Source organism: Mobula birostris, chromosome 7 (genome assembly GCF_030028105.1).
Source record: "Mobula birostris isolate sMobBir1 chromosome 7, sMobBir1.hap1, whole genome shotgun sequence".
NCBI classification, from domain to species: Eukaryota; Metazoa; Chordata; class Chondrichthyes; order Myliobatiformes; family Myliobatidae; genus Mobula; species Mobula birostris.
Window position 1 is genome coordinate 25,766,785 of NC_092376.1, and position 27,276 is coordinate 25,794,060.

At 44.1% G+C, this 27,276-nt stretch overlaps 1 protein-coding gene across 1 annotated transcript; it reads right to left on the bottom strand.

Moving 5' to 3' along the window:
* Window positions 1–1,300: 1,300 nt before the first annotated feature.
* Window positions 1,301–27,276, bottom strand: LOC140200683 (nucleoside hydrolase). Its single transcript, XM_072264249.1, has 5 exons — window positions 27,094–27,276; window positions 25,200–25,379; window positions 17,902–18,013; window positions 9,995–10,131; window positions 1,301–1,648 (listed from the first exon to the last, which is right to left on the bottom strand). Exons 1-5 carry the CDS (start codon window positions 27,274–27,276, stop codon window positions 1,301–1,303), a joined length of 960 nt encoding a protein of 319 aa, XP_072120350.1.

Sequence of the window (27,276 nt, forward strand, 5' to 3'; positions counted from 1 at the left end):
GGACTTCAGGAAAGGGAAGTCAGGGGAACACACTCCAATCCTCATCAAGGGGTCAACAATGGAAAGGGTGAGCAGCTTCAAGTTCCTGGGCATCAACTTCTCAGAGGATCTATCCTGGCCTCCACATTTGGATGCAGTCACAAAGAAGGCACACTGGCATCTCTAATTCATTAGGAGTTTGAGGAGATTTGGTATGTCACCAAAAACTTGGTGTACAGATATATAGTGGACAACATTCTGACTGGTTCCATCATAGCCTGTTATGGAGGTGCCAAATGGACAGGATCAGAAGAAGCTCCTGCCAGCTCCACTGTGGGCACAAACCTCCCCACCAACGAGGACATCCTCAACAGGTGGCGCCTCAGGAAGGACCCTCACAATCCGGGATATGCCCTCTTCACATTACTACCATTGGGAAAGAAGTACAGGAGCCTGAAGACCCACACACAGTGTTTTAGGAACAGCTTCTTCCTCTCTACCATCAGCTATCTGAACTCATGGGCACTACTCACTATTTCCCTTTTGCATTATTTATTAATTTTTGTGACTTCTAGTAATTTTCATGTCTTGCACTGTACTGCTACTGCAAAACAACAGATTTCATGACCTATTCAGTGATGACAGACCTGATTCTGCTTCTTACTTAAGTTAATGGTGACAGGAGTCAAGATGGCAGCCAGTATGGTATTGGAAGGGTCAATGGTGGAGGTAACAAAATGATTAAATGCAGGCTTTGTTTTCAGAGACAGCAGTGAGACGCGGGGAATGTAAGTGACAAGAATGTCATCTCTATTCCATTTTGCCCACAGCTTCTATTTCAATCCCTCAGGTTGGGGGGGGTGGGAATCGTTGACTCAGACCACGAGAGGCCTGCGTTGGGCATTTTCATGCCTTACAAGGTGCTGATTGGAAGTCTGTGTGGGGCGCCACTCCTCACACAGACACTAGAGCAATGTGTGGTTAAGTGCCTTGCTCAAGGACACAAACATGCTGCCACAGCTGAGGCTCGAACTAGCGACCTTCAGATCACTAGACAAACGTCTTAACCACTTGGCCATGTGCCCAACACCAGGTAAGTTCTGCGTAAATATTTCTCTGTTGCAAAAGATGATCAAATCTCCACAACAAATACTCAATCTTTTATTTTAATTATTGTAAGCATTGAATAGCCACCAATTTCACTCAAGCTTTTGAGATATCAATACATCATTAATGCTATAATAAATCAAAAGTCAACATTTGCATCATAATTACTTGTAAATGCTAGCTTTCTCTACTTTGGTTTGAGATACATTGCACCTTATTCCAGTGCGTTAGTCAGCAGCTGCTTATACTTTTCCATATCACATTTCAGAAAGGTGACAGCCTTGTGTTTAAGCTTCAGGGCATCGAGAGTATCCACAACCATCATGCCTCTGGTCAGTGATCCGTTCATTTCCACAGTAACCCCGTACTGAATGCTTTCTGTCACCACCGAATCATCGATCACGGCGGCCATTGCGTAGGAATCACAGGACAAAAAGCCACTTCCGAAATAAAGTTGCTTGCTGCCTTCATCACTTCTGCTAAATTTTACACTATGCTCAAATATCTTCTTCAGGAACTGAGCCTTTTCACTATCTTGATTCATCAGCTTGTCATAGAAGTCCTGCAGTTAATGAAAATATAGAATATAGAACATACAGCGCAGTACCAAACCTTCAGCCCACGATGTTGTGCTGATCTTTTAACCTGCTCTAATATCAATCCAACCCTTCCTTCCTACATAGCTCTCCATGCTTCTATCATTCATGCACTCAGCTAAGAGTCTCTTAAATGCCCCTTATGTATCTGCCCCTAACATCAGGGCATTCCACACATTTACCACTCTCTATGCAAAAAAAATTACCTCTGACGTCTTTGCTATACTTCCCTCCAATCACCTTAAAATTAAGCCCCCTTGTATTAGCCATTTCCTCCCTGGGAAAAATTCTCTGTCTGTCCACATGATCTATGCCTCTCGTCATCTTGTACTCTTATCAAGTCACCTCTCATCCTCCTCCACTCCGGAGAGAAAAGGTCAAGCTCGCTCAACCTTTCCTCATGAGACATTTCCTTTACTTCATAAGGAATCCCAGTAAATCTCCTATGCTCCCTTCTCTGAAGCTTCCATACCATATAATCAGGTGACTGTGACTTGAAAATGTTGTGACAGTTTCAGCCAGAACTTCTGTTGTTAATAATGTACTAGAATCTTCTTCCATGTGCCTATTGAGTTTCCGCCAACCATGCATTGCGTTAGTGGTTCCTCCTTTCAAAGTTTCTGCGTAAGTGGTGGTGATCTGTCTTCTTAAACAGTTCCAGTTATCCTCTTGATGAAGGTACTTCTATATTCACGTAGACAGGGTGTTTCAGGGTTTAGACCCAGCAATATATTACGAAATTAGGATGATTTGTGACTTAGAAGAGAAATTGTGTTTTTATGGGCCAGCTGTCTTTGTTCTTCTTGACGTCCATCTTGGTTAATGTATGAGGAGTGAGGAGCATTTGATGGCCCTAGAACTGAACTTGCTGGAGTTTAGAAGAATGACATGGGGATCTCATTGAAATCTATCAAATATTGAAAGTCCTAGATAGAATGGACATGAAGAGTTTTTCGTAAGACGTAAGACATAGGAGCAGAATTAGGTCATTTGGCTCATCAAGTCTGTTCTGCCATTCAGTCATGGCTGATCCTTTTTTCCCCTCTTCAGCCCCACTCCCCGGCCTTCTCGCCCCTAACCTTGATGCCATGTCCAATCAAGAACCTATCAAGCTCTGCCTTAAATACACCCAACAAGCTGGCCTCTACAGCTGCCTGTGGTAACAAATTTCACAAATTCACCACCCTCTGGCAGAAAAAAATTTCCCCACATCTCTGTTTTAAGTGGACTCTCCTCTATCCTGAGGCTGCGCTCTCTTGTCCTAGACTCCCCCACCATGGGAAACATCCTTTCTACATCTACTCTGTCCAGGTCTTTCAACGTTCGAAAGGTTTCAATGAGATCCCTCCTCATCTTTCTAAATTCCAGTGAGTACAGACTCAGAGCCATCAAACGTTCCTCGTATGATAATCCTTTCATTCCTGGAATCATCCTTGTGAACCTCCTCTGGACCCTCTCCAATGCTGGCACATCTTTTCTAAGATGAGGAGCCCAACTGTTCACAATACTCAAGGTGAGGCCTCACCAGTGCCTTATAAAGCCTCAGCATCACGTCCTTGCTATTCTAGAATGCTAACATTGTATATGCCTTCCTCACCACCAACTCTATCTATAAGTTAACCTTTAGGGTGTTCTGCACAAGGGCTCCCAAGTCCCTTTGCACCTCAGATTTTTGGATTTTCACTCATTTAGTAAGTAGTCTGCACATTTATTTCTACTATAAGAGTGCATGACCATACATTTTCCAACATTGTATTTCACTTTCTTGCCCATTCTTCTAATCTGTCTAAGTCCTCCTGCAGCCTTCCTGTTTCCTCAACACTACCTACCCCTCCAATCTTTGTATCATCTGCAAACTTGGCAACAAAACCATTTATTTCATCATCTAAATCATTGATATACAGCATAAAAAGAAGCAGTCCTAACACCGACCTCTGTGGAACACCACTAGTCACTGGCAGCCAACCAGAAAAGGATCCTTTTATTCCCACTCGCTGCTTCCTATAATAGGCATCCGTTAGTCTCATGAGACCATGGATTTGCGCCTTGGAAGGTTTCCAGGGCGCAGGCCTGGGCAAGGTTGTATGGAAGACCAGCAGTTGCCCATGCTGCAAGTCTCCCCTCTCCACGCCACCGATGTTGTCCAAGGGAAGGGCATTAGGACCCATACAGCTTGGCACCGGTGTCGTCGCAGAGCAATGTGTGGTTAAGCACCTTGCTCAAGGACACGCACGCTGCCTCAGCCAAGGCTCGAACTAGCAACCTTCAAATCACTAGACAAACGCCTTAACCACTTGGCCACATGCTGCTTCCTACCAATCAGTCAATGCTCTAGCCATGCCAGTAGCTTTCATGTAATGCAATGGACTCTTAATTCAGTAAGCAGCCTCATGTGTGGCACCTTGTCAAAAAACTTCTCTAAGACCATATATATATAATATCCACTGATCCCCTTTATCTATCCAATGTATAATCTCCTCAAAGAATTCCAACAGGTTTGTCAGGCAAGATTTTCCCTTAAGGAAACCATGCTAACTTTGTCCTATCTTGTCCTGTGTCTCCAAGTACACCATAACCCCATCCTTAATCCTCAATTGACTCCAACATCTTCCCAACCACTGAGGTAAGGCTAATCTGAGTTTCCTATGGTGGGAGAGTCTAGGACCAGAGGGCAGTCTCAAAATACAAAGACACCTATTTAGAACAGAGATGTGGAGGAATTTCTTTAGTCAGAGAAAGGTGACCTGAAAAAATTCATTGCCACAGATGGCTGTGGAGGCCAGATCATTAGGTATATTTAATGGAGAGATTTATTGGTTCTTAATTAGTAAAGGTGTCAAAGATCACGGGGCAAAGGAAGGAAAATGGGATTGAGGGGGATAATAACTCCCTCTCAATCAGGTTGAGAGGAAGGTGCAAGACAGGTATATTCCAAAAAAGAAGAAATTTTTGAGTGGAAAAAGGACGCAACTGTGGCTGACAAGAAGTCAAAGCCAAAGTTAAGCAAAGGAGAGGGCATACAAGGAAGCAAAAATTAGTGGGAAGACAGAGAATTGGGAAGTTTTTAAAAGCCTACAAAAGGAAACTAAGAAGGTCATTAAGAAGGAAAGGATTAACTATGAAAGGAAGCTAGCAAATAGTATCAAAGAGGATACTAAAAGCTTTTTCAAGTATATAAAGAGTAAAAGACAGGTGAGAGTAGATATAGGACTGATAGAAAATGATGCTGGAGAAATTGTAATGGGAGATAAGGAGATGGCGGAGGAACTGAATCCGTGTTTTGCATCAGCAGTATACCAGACACTCAAGGGTGGCAGGGAAGAGAAATGTGCGCAGTCACAATTACGACAGAGAAAGTACTCAGAAGCTGAATAGTCAAAGGATAGATAAATCTCCCGGACCAGATGGAATGCACCCTCATGTTCTGAAGGAGGTAGCTGTGGAGATTGCGGAGGCGTTGGCGATGATCTTTCAAAAGTCGATAGATTCTGGCATGGTTCCGGAGGACTGGAAGATTACAAATGACACTCCGCTATTTAAGAAGGGGGCAAGGAAGCAAAAAGGAAATTATAGACCCGTTAGCTTGACATCGGTGGTTGGGAAGTTGTTGGAGTCCATTGTCAAGGATGAGGTTACAGAGTAGCTGGAGGCATATGACAAGATAGGCAGAACTCAGCATGGATTCCTTAAAGGAAAACCCTGCCTGACAAACCTATTACAATTTTTTGAGGAAATTACCAATAGGCTAGACAAGGGAGATGCAGTGGATGTTGTATATTTGGATTTTCAGAAGGCCTTTGACAAGGTGCCACACAGGAGGCTACTTAACAAGATAAGAGCCCATGGAATTACGGGAAAGTTACATACGTGGATACAGCGTTGGCAGATTGGTAGGAAACAGAGAGTGGGAATAAAGGGATCCTATTCTGGTTGGCTGCCGGTTACCAGTGGTGTTCCGCAGGGATCAGCGTTGGGGCCGCTTCTTTTTACATTGTACATCAATGATTTGGATTATGGAATAGGTGGCTTTGTGGCTAAGTTTACTGATGATATGAAGATAGGTGGAGGGGCCGGTAGTTCTGAGTAAACAGAGAGTCTGCAGGGAGACTTGGATAGATTGGAAGAGTGGACAAAGAAGAGGCAAATGAAATACAATGTTGGGAAGTGTATGGTTATGCACTTTGGCAGAAAAAATAAACGGGCAGACTATTATTTAAATGGGGAGAGAATTCAAAGTTCTGAGATGAAACGGGACTTGGGAGTCCTCGTACAGGATTCCCTTAAAGTTAACCTTCAGGTTGAGTCGGTGGTGAAGAAGGCGAATGCAATGTTGGCATTCATTTCTAGAGGAGCAGGGATGTGATGTTGAGGCTCTATAAGGCATTGGTGAGACCTCACTTGGAGAACTGTGGGCAGTTTTGGTCTCCTTATTTAAGAAAGGATGTGCTGACGTTGGAGAGGGTACAGAGAAGATTCACTAGAATGATTCCGGGAATGAGAGGGTTAACATATGAGGAACGTTTGTCCACTCTTGTAATGTATTCCTTGTAGTTTAGAAGAATGAGGGGAGACCTCATAGAAACATTTCGACTGTTGAAATGGATGTGGCAAAGTTGTTTCCCATGATGGGGGAGTCTAGTACGAGAGGGCATGACTTAAGATGACTTAAGGATTGAATGGCGCCCATTCAGGACAGAGATGCGAAGAAATTTTTTTAGCCAGAGGGTAGTGAATCTATGGAATTCATTGCCACGGGCGGCAGTGGAGGCCAAGTCATTGGGTGTATTTAAGGCAGAGATTGATAGGTATCAGAGTAGCCAGGGCATCAAAGGTTAGGGTGAGAAGGTGGGGGAGTGGGACTAAATGAGAGAATGGATCAGCTTATGATAAAATGGCGGAGCAGACTCAATGGGCTGAATGGCCGACTCCTGCTCCTTTGTCTTATGGTCTGAATCAGCCACGTTGGAATGACAGATCAGACTCAATAGGTCAAATGGCCTAATTCTACACTTATGTCTTAAGGTCTTATGCAACAGTGAGGGTAGAAAGAGGATGATTTGGTAGATAAATGTGTGGTTGAGAAGCTGGTGCAGGAGGCAGGGCTTCAGGTTCTTGGATCATTGGGACCTCTTCCGGGGGAGGTATGACCTGTACAAATGGGATAGGCTGCACCTGAACCCAAGGGGAACCAATATTTTCACAGGCATGTTTGTTAGAGCTGTTGGGGAGGGTTTAAGCTAATTTGGCAGGGGGATAGGAATCAGAGGGAAGGAATTCAGGAATGAACATATGGTAAAAAAAAAACAAAGATGGTGTGCAGTCAGACTGTCAGAAAGAGCAGGCAGATGATAGGACATAATTGCAGCCGGCAGGGTGAGTATCAGTACATTAGGGATGCAGAATCAATAAAGGTAGCAAACACAGTACTCAAAATGTTATATCTCAATGCACAGAGTATAAGAAATAAGATGGGGATGACCCTGTTTCACTATTACAGATTGTCAAATATGATATTGAGGCAATTAGGGAGCTTAAGGTAAAGGAACATTTGGGAGGCAGTGATCAGAATATGATGGAGTTCACCTTGAAATTTGATAGGGAGAAAGCAAATTCTGACATAGCAGTATTTCAATGGAGTAAAGGAAATTACAATGGTATGAGAGAGGAGTTAGCCAAGGTAAATTGAAAGATGCTAGCAGGGCGACAGCAGAGTAGCAGTGGCTTGAGTTTCTGGGAAAAATGAGGAAGGTGCAGGATTAATGTATTCCAAAAATAAAGGAGTACTCAAATGGCAAAATAGTATAACTGTGGCTGATAAGAGAATTCAAAGTAAATGTAAAAGCAAAAGAGAGGGCATACAAAACACAAAAATTAGCGGGAAAACAGAGAATTGGAAAACTTTTAAAAACCTTCAGAAAGCAACTAAAAGAATCACTAGGAGGAAAAAGATGTAATATGAAATCAAGCTAGCAAAAGAGAGATGAGAGTGGATATAGGACCACAAGAAAATGAGGCTGGAGAAATAATAATGGGAAACAAGGAGATGGCAGATGCACTAAATGAGTATTTTGCATCAGTCTTCACTGTGGAAGACAGTGGCAGTGTGTCTCATTCATTCTGGAATGAAAAGCCTCATCCTGAGAGCAGATGTGGTGCAGATTGAGGAATTGGGAGAAGGGGCTGGCATTTTTACAAGTAGCAGGGTGGGAAGAGGTATAGTCCGGGTAGCTATGAGAGTCTGTTGTTTTGTAGTAGACATCAGTGGATAAGCTGTCTCCGGAGGTAGAGGCAGTGAGTCAAGAAAGGGAAGGGAGGTGTTAGGAACGGACAAGGTGAATTTGAGGCCAGAGTGGAAGTTGGAGGTGAAGTGGATGAAGTCGATGAGCTCAGAATAGGTGCAGGAAGCAGCACCAATGCAGTCATTGATGTAGCGTAGGGAAAGTGTGGGATGGTTATCGGTGTAGGCTTGGAACATAGATTGTTCCACGTAGCCGACAACCAGGCAGGCAAAGCTGGGACCCATGCAAGTGCCCACGGCTACACCTTTTGTTTGAAGGCAGTGGGAGGATCCGAAGGACAAATTATTGAGAGTGAGGACAAGTTCCGCTAGGCAGAGGAGAGTGGTGCCGGCGGGGGACTGGCTAGGTCTGGTGTCCAGAAAGAAACGGAGAGCTTTGAAGCCTTCCTGGTAGGGATGGAAGTTTATAGGGACTGGACATCCATAGTAAAAATAAGACGACGGGAGTCAGGGAACTTGAAATCCTTGAAAAGATCAAGAGTGTGTGAGGTGTCATGGATGTAGGTAGGAAGAGACTGAACCAAGGGAAATAAAACAGCCGAGGTATGCCGATATGAGTTTGGTGGGACAGGTACAAGCTGAAACAATGGGTCTACCTGGGCAAACGGGTTTGTGGATCTTGGGTAGAAGGTAGAAATGGGAGGTGCGGGATGTAGGAATTATGAGGTTACTGGTGGTGGATGGGAGATCCCAGAGTCAATAAGATTGGTGATGGTGTGGGAGACAATGGCTTGGTGTTTCTCAGGACCCCATTGGTGGGGTCCTGTTCGAGGGGTAAGTAAGAGGAGGTGTCTGAGAGTTGGTGCTGGGCCTCAGCAAGATCAAGGTCAGTATGCCAGACTACTACAGCACCTCCCTTGCCTGCGGGTTTGATGGTGATTGGTTAATCCTTATTTGCTTATGATATGGTCTGCAGGAAATCTTGCTTTGATCCATTTTTTTCTGGAAATCTAAAATTAGTCATGAGTGAAAAGGCAGATTAGTCACCATGAGCAAAACACACAAAATGGTGGAGGAACTCTGGCAGCATCTAAGGAGGTAAATAATCAGTCAACATTTCATGCCAAGATCCTTATTTCCCCCTATAGATGCTTCCTGACCTGCTGACTCCTCTAGCTGTTGTGTGTATGTAGTTGAGGATCTCCAGCATCTGTCTCCGAGTAGTCATCTTTCTTCACAGCACTTCCTGTGCCAGCCTATATTGCTCTTTTCTTAATTCCAGATTTTTTGCTGAATTCAGATTCACAGACTGGAGGCCCAGATGGCTGTGCTGGAACTGGATGGCTGTGCTGGAACTGGATGGCTGTGCTGGAACTGGATGACTCTGCTGGAATTGGATGACTATCCATGTGTGTGGGTGGGAGGAAGAAAAGGGGCTTGCTTTGCTGTCGTTTTGTTGCTTGTAGTATTTTGTTTTGTTGTCTTCTGGGATGTGTGGCAATACTTGCACATTATTAGGTTTAGATTTTTTTTTAGATTATGAGGACACGCAGTTTAACACACACAAATTGCTGGAGGAACTCAGCAGGTCAGGCAGCATTTATGGAGATGCTTCAGGCCAAGGCCCGTCATCAGGACTGGAAAGGAAGGGGGAAGGAGCCAGGATAAGAAGGTGTGGGGACGGGAAGGAGTACAAGTTGGCAGGTGATAGGTGAAGCCGGTTGAGAGGAAAGTTGGGTAGCGGAAGGGGGAATAAAGTGAAAAGCTAGGAGGTGAAGTAAAGGGCTGAAAAAGGTTTCTGGAAAGAGAGGAGAGTGGACAACTGGAAGAGTGGCACCAAAGGGAGATGATAGGCAGGCGAGGAGAAGAGAAAATGTGCTGGCAATGCAAACAGCACATTTCACTGTATGTTTCAACATACATGTGATAAACTGATTGTGAATCTGAATCAAACTTGCTTGCAGTCATGGTGAGCTTCAAACTCAGTCGCCCTGGGTCAGTAGCCTTGCCTCTGGAATACTGGCTGAAAACATAAGCAGCAAACTTCTCTGTCCCAAATGTCACAACAACTTACCCAGGGCAGGACATGGCGGAGGCAGTACTCCCAGGTTGCAATGTAAGTGGGACAAGTAAAGTGGCTCAGGACAATGGAAGCTGCCTCTACATCTGTGTAAAAGTTAAACTCGCTGCAGACATTCACGTTCCCTTTGGCTGAAAATAAAGCAATAGAATTCATACTTAAATGTAAATTATTGACATAACACACAATTATTGATTTCTTAAAATCAATTTTCGGGATCTGGCAAGGTTAGCTGTCCTTCTCCAAAAACTAGGCAACAAAGAAGGGACTTTATGAACTCCCACAGTCACTGATGGCCCTTTTGATTTCAGTTTCTGAGGCCAGTGTGACAGCATCCTTCAGCAGGGTGAACACACAGATAGCGTCTGGCCCAGACGGGTGTCTCTCTTCTGGGGACGGTACGGTCAGTACAAAAGGGATGGGTTACACCTGAACCCGAGGGGGATAAATATCCTTGCGGACAGGTTAGCTAGAGCTGTTCAGGAGGATTTAAACTCATTTGGCAGCAATAGGCTGAGGCCTAGGTGGTTGGATTACAAACAGAGGCCTTGTGTAGAGAGAGTGCTAGTAAGTACAGGCTGATAATAGGGCAAAATTGCAGTCAACAGGATGAGTTACAATGTAAAAGGTGAACAAAATTGAAAAGGGTGATCAGTACAGGACCCAAGGTGTTATATTTGAATGCATGCAGTATACAGAATAAAGTAAATGAACTTGTAGCACAGTTACTGATTGGCATTGTGGGTATCATAAATTCTGACTGAAAGAAGATTACAGCAGGGAGCTTAACGTCCAAAGACGCATGTCGTATCGAATGGACAGGCAGGTAGGCAGAGTTGAATTGTTGTGGGCAGAGATAAGAAAATGCAAGGGTAAAAAGACCTGATGGGAATTATATACAGACCCCAAAACAGTAGTAAAGATGTGGTGTACAAATTACAACATGAGTTAGAACATGCATGCCAAAAGGGCAATGTTACAATAGTCATGGGGGAGTTTTAATATGCAGGTAGATTGGGAAAATCAGATTGGTGCTGGAATTTCCAGAATGCTGATGAGATGACTTTTTAGAGCAGCTTGTGGTTGAACCCACTAGGGTTTCAGCTATTCTAGATTGGGTATTGTGTAATGAACTAGAATTCATTAGAGAACTTAAGGTAAAGAAACCCTAATGGGCAAATGATCATAATATGATTGAATTCACCCTGCAATTTGAGAAGGAGAAACTAAAGTCAGATGTATCAGTAATATAGTGCAGTAAAGAGAATTACAGAGGCATGAGAGAGGAGTTGGCCAAAATTGTTTGAAATGAAACACTAGCAGGGATGACAGCCAAGCAGCAATGGCTGGTATTTCTGGGAGCAATTCAGAAGCACAGAATGTATACATCCCAAAGAGGAAGAAGTATTCTAAAGGCAGGAAGATACAACCCTGGATGACAAGAGAAGTCAAAGCCAATATAAAAGCCAAAGAGATGGCATATAATAGAGCAAACATTAGTGGGAGCTTTTACAGAAGGTTAGTAAAAAAGTTATAAAGAAGGAAAAGATGGAATACGAAGCTAAGCTAGCCAGTAATATTAAAGAGGGTAGCAAAAGTTTCTTCATATATATAAAGTATAAAGGAGAGGTGAGAGTAGATATCAGACAACTGGAAAATAATTCTGGAGAGGTAGTAATGGTGGACAAGGAAAAAGTAGATGAAATGAATAAGTATTTTGCATCGGTCTTCACTGTGTAAGACACTAGCAGTATGCAGCTGTCGCAAATGTCAGGGGCGGAAGTGTGTGAAGTTGCCATTATTAGGGAGATGGTTATTGAGAAACTGAAAGATCTGAAGGTAGATACATCACCTGGACCAGATGGTATATATCCCAGGTTCTGAAGAGGTGGCCGAAGAGATTGTGGGGGCTTTTGTAATGATCTTTTAAGAATCAATTGGTGGCATGGTTCCGGAGGAATGTAAAATTGCAAATATCACTCCCTCTTCAAGAAGGAAGAGAAGCAGAAGAAAGCTAGTCTAACCTCAGTGGTTGGGAAGGTGTTGGAGTCAATTGCTAAGGATGTAGTTTCGGGGTATTTGGAGGCACATGTTAAAATAGGCCATAGTCAGCATGGTTTCATAGTCATAGTCATAGTCATACTTTATTGATCCCGAGGGAAATTGGGTTTCGTTACAGTTGCACCAACCAAGAATAGATATAGCAACATAAGACTATAAATAATTAGATAATAATATGTAAATTATGCCAGGAAATAAGTCCAGGACCAGCCTATTGTCTCAGGGTGTCTGACCCTCCAAGAGAGGAGTTGTAAAGTTTGATGGCCACAGGCAGGAATGACTTCCTATGACGCTCTGTGTTGCATCTCCGTGGAATGAGTCTCTGGCTGAATGTACTCCTGGGCCCAACCAGTACATTATGTAGTGGATGGGAGACATTGTCCAAGATGGCATGCAACTTAGACAGCATCCTCTTTTCAGACACCACCGTCAGAGAGTCCAGTTCCATCCCCACAACATCACTGGCCTTACAAATGAGTTTGTTGATTCTGTTGGTGTCTGCTACCCTCCGCCTGCTGCTCCAGCACACAACAGCAAACATGATAGCACTGGCCACCACAGACTCATAGATCATCCTCAGCATCGTCCGGCAGATGTTAAAGGACCTCAGTCTCCTCCGGAAATAGAGATGGCTCTGACCCTTCTTGTAGACAGCCTCAGTGTTCTTTGATCAGTCCAGTTTATTGTCAATCATATCCCCAGGTATTTGTAATACTCCACCATGTCCACACTGACCCCCTGGATGGAAACAGGGGTCACCGGTGCCTTAGCCCTCTTCAGGTCCACCACCAGCTCCTTAGTCTTTTTCACATTAAGCTGCAGATAATTCTGCTCACACCATGTGACAAAGTTTCCTACCGTAGCCCTGTACTCAGCCTCATCTCCCTTGCTGATGCATCCAACTATGGCAGAGTCATCAGAAAACTTCTGAAGATGACAAGACTCTGTGCAGTAGTTGAAGTCCGAGGTGTAAATGGTGAAGAGAAAGGGAGACAAGACAGTCCCCTGTGGAGCCCCAGTGCTGCTGATCACTCTGTCTGACACACAGTGTTGCAAGCACACGTACTGTGGTTTGCCAGTCAGGTAATCAATAATCCATGACACCAGGCTGACAACAGATGACTCATGTGGGGGATGGGCAGGGGCCACAATGTCAAATCTGTTAAAGAACAGGTTATAAATTCGTTGGCCCTGTCCACACTGCCTTCAGCTCCTCTGTAGCTAGTTTGCCGGAACCCAGTGATAGTCCTCATCCCACTCCAGACCTCTGTCATGTTGTTCTGCTGGAGTTTGCACTCAGGCTTCCTCCTATACCTGTCTTTAGCCTCCCCGATCCTCGCTTTCAGGTCCCTCTGTATTGCCCTCAGCTCCTCTCTACATCCATCTCTAAACACCCTCTTTTTAGCATTCAGGATGTCCTTAATGTCCTTTGTCACCCATGGCTTGTTATTTGAATAACAAAGGACAGTTCTTGCTGGAACATTGCAGTTCACACAGAAATTGATGTAAGGAAAATCTTTAGGGAAAATCTTGCCTGACAAACCTGGTGGAATTCTTTGAAGAAATAACAGGCAGGATAGAGAATCAGTGGACGTTGTGTACTTCGATTTTCAGAGGTCTTTGACAAGGAGCCACACATGAGGCTGCTTTACAAGTTAACAGACCATGGTATTACAGGAAAGATATTATCATGGATAAAGCATTGCTGATTGGCAGGAGGCAAAACGTGGGGATAAAGAGAACCTTTTCTGGTTGGCTGATGATGACTAGTGGTGCTCCACAGGAATCTGTTGGGGCCACTTCTTTTTACCTTCTATGTCAGTGACCTGGATGACAGAATTGATGGCTTTGAGGCGGAAAGGTTATTGAAAAGCAGAAATCAGGAAATGGCTACAAGAAAATTTCCAAGAGTATCTTTTAGAGTACAGTTAAGTCAATCATGCAAGAAATGGAAAGAATATGACACAGTTGTAAATCTGCCGAGAGCAGGCAGTCCTCAAAAACTGAGTGACTGTACAAGAAGGGGCCTAGCGAGGGAGGCCACCAGGGGACCGATGACAAATCTGGAGGAGTTACGAGCTTCAGTGGCTGAGATGGGATAGACTGTGCAACTGTTGCCTGGGTGCTTCACCAGTCACAGACTTATGGGAGAGTGGCAAAGAGAAAGCCACTGTTGTAAAAAAAAATCTCACATGAAATCTCAGCTAGAGTTTGCCAGAAGGCATGTGGGAGACTCTGAAGTCAGCTGGAAGAAGATTCTATCGTCTGATGAAACCAAAATTGAGCTTTTGCCATCAGGCGCCACTATGTTTGGCATAAGCCAAACACTTCACACCATCCCTACCGTGAAGTTGGTGGCTGCAACATGCTGTGGGGATACTTCACTGCAGCAGGCTTGTGAAGGTAGAGGGTAAAATGAGTGCAGCAAAATACAGGGAATACAATGACTATTGATCTGTGGCTCTGATATCAATTGCTATGAAGTGCTTCGAGCGATTGGTTATGGCACACATCAACCATAGCCTACTGATCAACCTCGACGCTTTGCAATTCGCCTACCGGAGCAACAGGTCAATGGCAGATGCCATCTCTCTGGCCCTATTTTCCTCCTTAGAACACCTGGAGAATAAAGATGCAAACTTAAGGCTCCTTTTCATTGACTACAGCTCTGCCTTTAATACCATCATTCCAAATAAACTGATTCCTAAGCTCCGGAACCTGGGTCTTAGCACTCAGATCTGCAGCTGGATCTTCAACTTCCTCACAGACAGGACCCAGGCTGTAAAAATAGGGGACAAGCTCTCCTCTACAATCACTCTGAGCACCGGTGCCCCACAAGGCTGTGTACTCAGCCCCCTGCTGTACTCACTGTACACCCATGATAGTGTAGCCAAGTTTCCATCGAACTCAATATATGTTTGCTGATGACACAGCAATTGTCAGCCGTATCTCGAGTAATGATGAGTTTGAATACAGAGAGGAAATTAAGAACCTTGTGGCATGGTGCAAAGACAATAACCTATTCCTCAACGTCAGCAAGACAAAGGAATTGGTTGTTGACTTCAGAAGGAGTAGTGGAACGCACAACCCAATTTACATCGGTGGTGTGCAAGTGGAACAGGTCAAAAGCTTTAAGTTCCTCGGGGTCAATATCACAAATGACCTGACTTGATCCAACCAAGCAGAGTCCACTGCCAAGAAGGCCCACCAGTGCCTTTACTTCCTGAGAAAACTAAAGAAATTTGGCCTGTCCCCTAAAACCCTCACTAATTTTTATAGATGCACTGTAGAAAGCATTCTTCTAGGGTGCATCACAACCTGGTATGGAAGTTGTCCTGTCCAAGACCGGAAGAAGCTGCAGAAGATCGTGAACACGGCGCAGCACATCACACAAACCAATCTTCCATCCTTGGACTCACTTTATACCGCACACTGTCGGAGCAGTGCTGCCAGGATAATCAAGGACATGACCCACCCAGCCAACATACTTTTTGTCCCTCTTCCCTCCAGGAGAAGGCTCAGGAAGTTGAAGACTCGTACGGCCAGATTTGGGAACAGCTTCTTTCCAACTGTGATAAGACTGCTGAACGGATCCTGACCCGGATCTGGTCCGCACCCTCCAAATATCCAGACCTGCCTATCGGTTTTTTTGCACTACCTTACTTTCCATTTTTGTAATTTTTCTATTTATGATTTATAATTTAAATTTTTAATATTTGCTATCGATTTGTAATCCAGGGAGCGGGAAGCGCAGAATCAAATATCGCTATGATGATTGTACGTTCTAGCATCAATTGTTTGGCGACAATAAAGTATAAAGTATAAAGTAAATCCTAGAGGAAAACCCGATCAGTCTGCAAGAGAACTGTGACTTGGGAGAAGTCACAGTCCTGATGAAGGGTCTCAGCCCAAAACGTCAACAGTACCTCTTCCTAGAGATGCTGCCTGGCCTGCTGCATTCACCAGCAAATCTGATGTGTGTTACATGGGAGAAGATTTGTTTTCCATCAAGATGACTCCAAGCACAAAGCCAAAGCTACACAGGAATGGCTTAAAAACAACAAAGTTAATGTTCTGGAGTAGCCAAGACAGAGTCCAGACCTCAATCCAATTGAGAACTTGTGGCTGGACTTGAAAAGGGCTGTTCACCCACGATTCCCATACAATCTGATTGAGCTTGAGCAGTTTTGTAAAGAAGAAAGGGGAAAATTTGCAGTGTCCTGATGTCCAAAGCTGATAGAAGCCTATCCACACAGACTCAAGGCTGTAATTGCTGCCAAAGGTGCATCTTCTAAATACTGACTTGAAGGGGGTGATTAATTATGCAATCAATTATCTTGTGTTTTATATTTGTAATTAATTTAGATCACTTTGTAAAGATCAGTTTTCACTTTGACATGAAAGAGTCTTTTTCTGTTGATCAGTGTCAAAAAAGCCAAATTAAATCCACGTGATTCAATGTTGTAAAACAATAAAACATGAAAATTTCCAAGGAGGTTAATATTTTAATAGGCACTGTGCCTTTGAGATTGCCCGGGTGAATAGCTGCAATCTATTGTGTAGAAGGTCCACACTGCAGCCACAGTAGTGGAGTGAAAGTTTGGTCTGGTCAACATAGGCTAGTCAAATGGCATTTTCCTGCATGGTATTGAGCTTTTCAAAAGTTGTTGCTGCTGTATTCATCCAAGCAAGTGGAAAATATTCTCTCGTGCTCAGGATATGTGCCTTATTGATGGGGGAGAGGTTTTGGTGCTTCAGAAGGCAAGCCACATCAGAAACAGAATCAGGTTTATTAATACTGATTTATGCTGTGAGATTTGTTGTTTTGAAGCAACAGTGCAGTGAAAGATATGAAAAATTACCATAAGATAAAATGAAATAAATAGTGCAAAAGAGGACTAGCGAGATAGTATTCCTGGGTTCAGAAATCTGATGGCAGAATGGAAGAAGCTGTCCATAAAGCAAACGTAAAATCGAATTTGAAGGCAGAATACAGGGTAATCGGCAGGATTTTTGGCAGGGTGTAGGAACAGAGTGATCCTGGGGTCCGTATCCACAGATCCCTCACAGTTGCTATGCAAGTTGATAGGGTTGATAAGAAGGTGCATGGTGTGTTGGCCTTCATTAGTCTGACTGAGTTCAAGAGCTGTAAGATCTATCAAATCCTGGTTAGACCACTTGGAATATTGTGTTCAGTTCTAGTCACAAGGATGTGGAAGCTTTAGAAAGGCTGCAGACGAGATTTGCCAGGATGTTACCCGGACTAGAGAGCATGTCTTTGTGGAGATAGGTTGCGTGAGCTAGGGCATTTTTTCTTTAGAGCAAAGGAGGATGAGAGATGACTTGATAGAGGTGTGTAAAATGATGAGGCATAGATGGAGTGGATAACCAAGACTTTTTCCCAGGGCAAATATGGCTAATACAAGTGGCATGATTTAAAGGTAATTGGTGTAGAGTAAAAGGAGGATGTCAGAGCTAAGTTCTTTACATAGGATGCTTCAAACACCCTGCCAGAGGTGGTGGTACAGGCAGATACTTTAGGGGTATTTGAGAAGCTCTGACATAGGCACATGGATGATAGGAAAAAGGAGGGTTATGTAGGCAGGAAGGGTTAGATTGACCTTAGAGTAGGTTAAAATCTTGGCATCACACTATGGGCCAAAGGGCCTGTACTGTGCTGCAATCTTTTGTGTTCAATATTCTAGGAATGTCAATGGGATCAGAAGTGAGAATGTTGAAAGTGCTTGTTGTCTGAAGGTGTAATGTTCCAGTTGGAAGGTGAGCAGTTGATTAAGTCAGCGTGACATCAGACAGTGCGGTAATCAGGCTACACGACATACCTTCCATGTTTCCCCCCATGATGTACAAACTCCTTAGCTTTGTGGGAAAAGAGGGATCCATTTTGGCAGCCAGGGCAACGTTGGTCAGGGGTGCTAAAGCAACGAGGCTGACCTAAAAGAAAAAGGGAAGAACATAAGAACACTACAGCACAGTACAGGCCCTTCAGCTGATGATGTTGTGCCGATATTATAACCTACTCTAAGATGAATCTAACCCTTTCCTCCCATATATTCCCCCTTTTATCTATCATCCGTTTGCCCAACAAAAAGTTTCTTAGATGTCTCTAATTACCTGCCTCTACCACCACCCCAGGCAGCATATTCCATACACCAACTAATCTCTGTGCTTAAGAAAGAAAAGTACCTCTGACATCACCCATAATCACCTTAAAATTATGCCCCCTTGTATTAGCCATTTCCACCCTGGGAAAATTCTCTGGCTGTTCATTCGATCTATACCTCTTATCATTTTTACATCTCTGTGCCGTCACCTCTCACTCTCCTTGGTTACAAAGAGAAAATCCCCAGCTCACTCAGCCTATCTAATAACATGCTCTCCAATCCATTCAGCATCCTGGTTAAATCTCCTCTGCACACTCTCTAAAGCTTCCACCACCTTCCTGTAATGAGGCAATCAGACCTGAACACTCTACTTATTCCAAGTGTGGTCTAAACCAGGATTTGACAGAGCTACAACATTACCTCGCGGCTCTTGAACTCAATCCCCCAACCAATGAGGGCCAACACGCTACATGCCTTCTTATCAACCCCATCAACTTGGGTGGCAACTTTGAGGGATGTGGGCCCCAAGACCTCTCTGTTCTTCTACACCACCAAGAATCCTGCCATTAACCCTGTATTCTGCTGAAGTGAAATAGAGTTGTAGCAGCAAAATATGTATTGCTTCTGTCATTTTATGGAGTCTGAATTTACCATTAGAATAAAGATCTGCCGGAGTATTTGAAAACATTTCCAACACATTGCAGCAACTTAACAACCATTATTATTTGCCACAATTTAATCTACTCAGCTAATGCAAAAATCTGTTGTTTTGCAACTCTGTAATGCAAAAATCTGGGTTACACTTGAATCCTAGGGGTACCAATATCCTGGCAGGGAGATTAGCGAGGGCTACTGAGGTGACTTTAAACTAGAATGGTTGGGGGGTGGGAATCAAATTAAAGAGGCTAGGCAAGAGGAGGTTAGTTCACAACAGGGGGATGGGAACCAGTGCAGAGAGACAGAGGGGTGTAAAGTGAGGGTAGAAGCAAAAAGTACTAAGGAGAAAAGTAAAAGTGGCAGGCCGACAAATCCAGGGCAAGCATTAAAAAGGGCCACTTTTCAACATAATTGTATAAGGGCTAACAGGGTTGTAAAAGAGCGCCTGAAGGCTTTGTGTGTCAATGCAAGGAGCATTCGTAATAAGGTGGATGAATTGAAAGTGCAGATTGTTATTAATGATTATGATATAGTTGGGATCACAGAGACATGGCTCCAGGGTGACCAAGGATAGGAGCTCAACGTTCAGGGATATTCAATATTCAGGAGGGATAGACATGAAAGAAAAGGAGGTGGGGTGGCGTTGCTGGTTAAAGAGGAGATTAATGCAATAGAAAGGAAGGACATAAGCCGGGAAGATGTGGAATCGATGTGGGTAGAGTTGCGTAACACTAAGGGGCAGAAAACGCTGGTGGGAGTTGTGTACAGGCCACCTAACAGTAGTAGTGAGGTCGGAGATGGTATTAAACAGGAAATTAGAAATGTGTGCAATAAAGGAACAGCAGTTATAATGGGTGACTTCAATCTACATGTAGATTGGGTGAACCAAATTGGTAAAGGTGCTGAGGAAGAGGATTTCTTGGAATGTATGCGGGATGGTTTTTTGAACCAACATGTCGAGGAACCAACTAGAGAGCAGGCTTTTCTGGACTGGGTTTTGAGCAATGAGGAAGGGTTAATTAGCAATCTTGTCGTGAGAGGCCCCTTGGGTAAGAGTGACCATAATATGGTGGAATTCTTCATTAAGATGGAGAGTGACATAGTTAATTCAGAAACAAAGGTTCTGAACTTAAAGAGGGGTAACTTTGAAGGTATGAGACGTGAATTAGCTAAGATAGACTGGCAAATGACACTTAAAGGATTGACGGTGGATATGCAATGGCAAGCATTTAAAGATTGCATGGATGAACTACAACAACTGTTCATCCCAGTTTGGCAAAAGAATAAATCAAGGAAGGTAGTGCACCTGTGGCTGACAAGAGAAATTAGGGATAGTATCAATTCCAAAGAAGAAGCATACAAATTAGCCAGAAAAAGTGGCTCACCTGAGGACTGGGAGAAATTCAGATTTCAGCAGAGGAGGACAAAGGGCTTAATTAGAAAGGGGAAAAAAGATTATGAGAGAAAACTGGCAGGGAACATAAAAACTGACTGTAAAAGCTTTTATAGATATGTAAAAAGGAAAAGACTGGTAAAGACAAATGTAGGTCCCCTACAGACAGAAACAGGTGAATTGATTATGGGGAGCAAGGACATGGCAGACCAATTGAATAATTACTTTGGTTCTGTCTTCACTAAGGAGGACATAAACAATCTTCCAGAAATAGTAGGGGACAGAGGGTCCAGTGAGATGGAGGAACTGAGCGAAATATATGTTAGTAGGGAAGTGATGTTAGGTAAATTGAAGGGATTGAAGGCAGATAAATCCCCAGGGCCAGATGGTCTGCATCCCTGAGTGCTTAAGGAAGTAGCCCAAGAAATAGTGGATGCATTAGTGATAATTTTTCAAAACTCGTTAGATTCTGGACTAGTTCCTGAGGATTGGAGGGTGGCTAATGTAACTCCACTTTTTAAAAAAGGAGTGAGAGAGAAACCGGGGAATTATAGACCGGTTAGCCTAACGTCAGTGGTGGGGAAACTGCTGGAGTCAGTTATCAAAGATGTGATAACAGCACATTTGGAAAGCAGTGAAATCATCGGACAAAGTCAGCATGGATTTGTGAAAGGAAAATCATGTCTGACGAGTCTCATAGAATTTTTTGAGGATGTAACTAGTAGAGTGGATAGGAGAGAACCAGTGGATGTGGTATATTTGGATTTTCAAAAGTCTTTTGACAAGGTCCCACACAGGAGATTAGTGTGCAAACTTAAAGCACACGGTATTGGGGGTAAGGTATTGATGTGGATGGAGAATTGGTTAGCAGACAGGAAGCAAAGAGTAGGAATAAACGGGACCTTTTCAGAATGGCAGGCAGTGACTAGTGGGGTACCGCAAGGCTCAGTGCTGGGACCCCAGTTGTTTACAATATATATTAATGACTTGGATGAGGGAATTAAATGCAGCATCTCCAAGTTTGCGGATGACACGAAGCTGGGTGGCAGTGTTAGCTGTGAGGAGGATGCTAAGAGGATGCAGCGTGACTTGGATAGGTTAGGTGAGTGGGCAAATTCATGGCAGATGCAATTTAATGTGGATAAATGTGAAGTTATCCACTTTGGTGGCAAAAATAGGAAAACAGATTATTATCTGAATGGTGGCCGATTAGGAAAAGGGGAGGTGCAACGAGACCTGGGTGTCATTATACACCAGTCATTGAAAGTGGGCATGCAGGCACAGCAGGCGGTGAAAAAGGCGAATGGTATGCTGGCATTTATAGCGAGAGGATTCGAGTACAGGAGCAGGGAGGTACTACTGCAGTTGTACAAGGCCTTGGTGAGACCAGACCTGGAGTATTGTGTGCAGTTTTGGTCCCCTAATCTGAGGAAAGACATCCTTGCCATAGAGGGAGTACAAAGAAGGTTCACCAGATTGATTCCTGGGATGGCAGGACTTTCATATGAAGAAAGACTGGATGAACTGGGCTTGTACTTGTTGGAATTTAGAAGATTGAGGGGGGATCTGATTGAAACATATAAAATCCTAAAGGGATTGGACAGGCTAGATGCAGGAAGATTGTTCCCGATGTTGGGGAAGTCCAGAACGAGGGGTCACAGTCTGAGGATAAAGGGGAAGCCTTTTAGGACTGAGATTAGGAAAAACTTCTTCACACAGAGAGTGGTGAATCTGTGGAATTCTCTGCCACAGGAAACAGTTGAGGCCAGTTCATTGGCTATATTTAAGAGGGAGTTAGATATGGCCCTTGTGGCTATGGGGATCAGGGGGTATGGAGGGAAGGCTGGGGCAGGGTTCTGAGTTGGATGATCAGCCATGATCATAATAAATGGCGGTGCAGGCTCAAAGGGCCAAATGGCCTACTCCTGCACCTATTTTCTATGTTTCTATGTTTCTATGATATAATTCCAGTATCAAAACAGTAATTTTCCTGCAACTTGGCAGCTCATCTGTAGTTTTGGAGTGTTTTTTTCCTAAAGAAGTGTGGCTGTAATGAGTTTGTAGTGGCCATAAACAGAGGCACCACTATGCATAGATTCTCTCAGTCAGGCCTCTCAGTGAGGCCTCTACTTGCTGGCCTCACTGAGCACACGATTGAACAAGTGAACCTGCTCAGTACTCCCACCTCTGCTTAGCTTGACCCAGACCACTGTTGTGGCTCTTGTCAAGGGAAGGTACATGGAAATATTTTGTTCACACCTGCAGAAGATGCGTGGACTTGGATAGCAGCCATCAAGTCCATCCTGCCCATCTCCCAAATGCTTGTTCCTATGTATGAGGTGTACATACAATAGGTCGAGGTGTTTGTACCTTGGGGAGAACTTGTTTCTGCAGGCCAACTCTTTCATCAGTGCTGATCTCTAGTGCTTGATGCATGGAAGACTAGCTGGACTGTCTTCTTCTGCAACTGCAGGAGATGAGGAACAGCTGTGTACTTGTTCCTGCAGAAACATGGCTCCAGGACAACATCCCATGCACCATCAATCTTCAGGCCATGCCACTTAGGGATTTATACAACTATTATTTTGTGACTGTATGTGCCGTGTGTGAATGTAGATTGGCTGCAGAGGAATGCTGTTTCATTTAGCTGGATAGATGTGTATGGCTGAATGACAATTAATTGGAGAGGGACAGGAACAGACAAGTTAGGGAAACATTTAATTGGAGTAAGGGGAACTATAAGACTATCAGGCAGGAACTTGGAATCATAAATTGGAAACATGTTCTCAGGGAAACGTACCGAAGAAATGTGGCAAAAGTTCAGGGGATATTTGCATGGAGTTCTGCAAAGGTATGTTCCAATGAGACAGGGAAAGGATGGTAGGGTACAAGATCCGTGGTGCACAAAGGCTGTTGTAAATCTAGTCAAGAAGAAAAGAAGAGCTTACGAAAGATTCAAAAAACTAGGTAATGATATGAATCTAGAAGATTATAAGGCTAGCAAGAAGGAGCTTAAGAATGAAATTAGGAGAGCAAGAAGAGGCCATGAGAAGGCCTTGGCGGACAGGATTAAGGAAAACCCCAAGGCATTCTACAAGTATGTGAAGAGCAAGAGGATAAGACGTGAGAGAATAGGACCAATCAAGTGTGACAATGGAAAAGTGTGTATGGAACCGGAGGAAATAGTGGAGGTACTTAATGAATACTTTGCTTCAGTATTCACTACGGAAAAGGAACTTGGCGATTGTAGGGATGACTTGCAGTGGACTGAAAAGCTTGAGAATGTAGATATTAAGAAAGAGGATGTACTGGAGCTTTTGGAAAGTATCAAGTTGGATAAGTCACCGGGACCGGATGGGATGTACCCCAGACTACTGTGGGAAGCGAGGGAGGAGATTGCTGAGCCTCTGGCAATGATCTTTGCATCATCAATGAGGACTGGAGAGGTTCCAGAGGATTGGAGGGTTGCGGATGTTGTTCCCTTATTCAAGAAAGGGAGTAGAGATAGCCCAGGAAATTATAGGCCAGTGAATCTTCAGTGGTTGATGTTGATGCAGAAGATCCTGAGAGGCAGGATTTATGAACATTTGGAGAGGCATAATATGATTAGGAATAGTCAGCATGGCGTTGTCAAAGGCAGGTCGCGCCTTACGAGCCTGAATGAATTTTCTGAGGATGTGACTAAGCACATTGATGAAAGTAGAGCCGTAGATGTAGTGTATATGGATTTCAGCAAGGCATATGATAAGGTACCCCATGCCAGGCTTATTGAGAAAGTAAGGAGGCATGGGATTCAAGGGGACATTGCTCTGTGGATCCAGAATTGGCTTGCCCACAGAAGGCAAAGGGTGGTTGTAGCTGGGTCATATTCTGAATGGTGACCAGTGGTGTGCCTCAGGGATCTGTTCTGGGACCCCTAATCTTTGTGATGTTTATAAATGACCTAGATGAGGAAGTGGAGGGAGGGGTTAGTAAACTTGCTGATGACACAAAGGTTGGGGGTGCTGTGGATAGTGTGGAGGACTGTCAGAGGTTACAACGGGACAGTAATAGGATGCAAAACTGGGCTGAGAAGTGGCAGATGGAGTTCAACCCAGGTAAGTGAGAGATAGTTCATTTTGGTAGATCAAATATGATGGCAGAATATAGTATTAATGGTAAGACTCTTGGCTGTGTGGAGGGTCAGAGAGATCTTGGGGTCCGAGTCCATAGGACTCTCAAAGCTGCTGCGCAGGTTGACTCTGTGGTTAAGAAGGCATACGGTGCATTGGCCTTCTTCAATCGTGGGACTGAGTTTAAGAGCCGAGAGGTAATGTTGCAGCTATATAGGACCCTGGTCAGACCCCACTTGGAGTACTGTGCTCAGTTCTGGTCACCTCACTACAGGAAGGATGTGGAAACTATAGAAAGGGTGCAGAGGAGATTTACAAGGATGTTGCCTGGATTGGGGAGCATGCCTTATGAGAATAGGTTGGGTGAGCTCGGCCTTCTCTCCTTGGAGTGACAGAGGATGAGAGGTGACTTGACATAGGTGTACAAGATAATGAGAGATATTGATTGTGTGGATAGTCAGAGGCTTTTTCCCAGGGCTGAAATGGCTAGCACGAGAGGGCACAGTTTTAAGGTGCTTGGAAGTAGGTACAGAGAAGATGCCAGGGGTAAATTTTTTTATGCGGCGAGTGGTGAGTGCGTGGAATGGGTTGCCAGCGGTGGTGGAGCGGAAACGATAGGGTCTTTTAAGAGACTCCTGGATGGCTACATGGAGCTTAGAAAAATAGAGGGCTGTGGGTAAAGCCTAGGTAGTTCTGAGGTAGGGACATGTTCGGCACAGCTTTGTGGGCTGAAGGGCCTGTATTGTGCCGTAGGTTTTCTATGTTTCTAATGTTGAACTTGAACTTGAAGCTGTAACTGTACTAGGTATCAGTGACCACCAAGGCTTACTGTCCCGATTATCGGCTTAGCTCACCTGACCAGGATGTTCGTTAGCTATCCGTATCATGGCATTCACCGCGTGTTCAGATTGTATGTGTTCCAGGCCTGGAGCGTCGGGGTCAGGAACATCGCCCATGCCATCCTGCCCATGGTAAGCAGCATCATGATGGGCTACACCCAGGAGAGAGGTGGCTGATCCACGATAGACGGGAATCTGTGTACACATGGGCAACCATAAGACTATAAGACATAGGAGTAGAACTAGGCCACTCAGCCCATCAGGTCTCTGCCATTCCATCATGACTTATTATCCCTCTCAACACCGTACTCCTTCCTTCACCCTGTACCCTTCGATGCCCTGACTAATCAAGAGCCTGTCAACCTCTGCTTTAAATATACCCGATGACTTGGCCCCCACAGTTGTCCATGGCAATGAATTCTATAGATTACCACCCTCTGGCTAAAGAATTTCCTCCTCATCTCTGTTCCAAAGGGAATAGAGAAAGACCATTCAGATATACCGCTTGTGCATCCTGTACCTTTACTCACTAACGATAATGAAATTTCAAGTAGGTGGAGACTTGCATTATCTTAATCCTACCTCAGCAATGGACCACTAGTGACCACCTCTTGCACTACCATGGACTTGTCTTTGACTTTGTCTTTTTTTTTGTTGCATTAAGGTTTTCTGCTTGCATAGCAACACACATGGAATGCTGGAGGAACTCAGCATCTATGGAGGGGAATTAACAGTCAATGTTTCGGGCCAAGATCCTTCTTCAGGACTGGAAAGGAGTGGGACAAACGCCAGATTAAGAAGATGAGGGGTGGGGGACGAGTACAAGCTGGCAGGTGCTAGGGAGAAGGTTCTGTTTGCATGGTCTATTTTTTTACTGTGTGGTATAATTTTAGCTATAATTTATAGATATTTTTTATTCTCTGTGTTGTCTGTACCCGCAAGCCTATGATGCCCCAAAAGCAAGACTTTCATTGTTCTTTACCTCATCATACTTGTACACATGCCAATAATTTTTTTTCTTCAATGGCACGTAATCAATAGGAGTTGTAAAATGTGGTCTGATTTATAAAATAGCTGTTGTCCAGTCCGCTGACTGGTATTCAGCAACGTTCCCCTGAGTGAGCACAACTGTTTTATCTTTGAAACCTAACAAAGGTGCAATTCAGCTAGACAGTATCAGGATGTTGGCAGAGACTATTTAATGGAAAAAGGTTGAGCAGGTTGGGACTTTGCTCATCGATGCATAGGGGAACAAGGTACATAAAGTTCCGAGTGGGGTTGAGAGAGTGGCATGCAACCACACAATTCTTCTCCTAGGGTTGGGGAATCAAGATTTAGAGGGCATAGATTTAAAATGAGGTTGGAGAGATTTAATAGGAAGCGGACAGGCAACTTTCTCACCCAGCGGATGGTCTGTACATGAGCTGTCAAAGGAAGCGGCTGAGGCAGGAATATCAGCAACATTGGACAGGTACATGAACATGAAAGGCTTAAAGGGATATGGACCCAAACTCAGGGCAAGTGGGAATCTTGGTCAGCATGGATCAGTTGGGTAGAAGGGTCTGTTTCTGTGCTGTGTAGCTCTGTGGCAGAGTCAACCACAGATTGAGTGAGCTATTATTATATTTATTAAACCAATTACATGTGGTAACGATCAAATCTAGCCTTGCACAGGTTAACCACATTATAATTATAAGCAGGAGACTGTAAATGGTATTTGGAGGAGCTACTTTAAGAGCAGGGGTTCCCAACCTTTTCGATGCTATAGAGCCTTACTATTAACCAAGGGGTCTGTGGATCCCAAGTTGGGAACCCCTGTTTTAAGAGGTTATAATTTTTTTCTCCCTTGAACAGAGTTGTTATTAAGTACAGGACCACCGTCCCCAGCTCTCTTCTCTTCACTACATACCTCCATCCTGTTACACAATTTCAGGACTCGCAGCACATTCCTGCACACATTTTCAATGCTTATGTTTCCGTGAGTACAGGTTATTCCCAGGATTTCAACGTTCGGAGCTGCAAGAGCCAATATCATTGCCTGGGCATCGTCCACCCCAACGTCAACGTCCAGGATCAACAGCTTCTTTCCCAT

Bases quoted from the DNA above. Each gene is read 5' to 3' on its own strand.
- LOC140200683 (XM_072264249.1), bottom strand. From the start codon at position 27,276: ATGGGAAAGAAGCTGTTGATCCTGGACGTTGACGTTGGGGTGGACGAT. The intron at 25,380-27,093 runs GTATGTAGTGAA...ATGTGTACACAG, and splicing joins AATTGTGTAACAGGATGGAG to ATTCCCGTCTATCGTGGATC. The intron at 10,132-17,901 runs GTATGTCGTGTA...CTTTATTTTCAG, and splicing joins CATGGGGGGAAACATGGAAG to CCAAAGGGAACGTGAATGTC.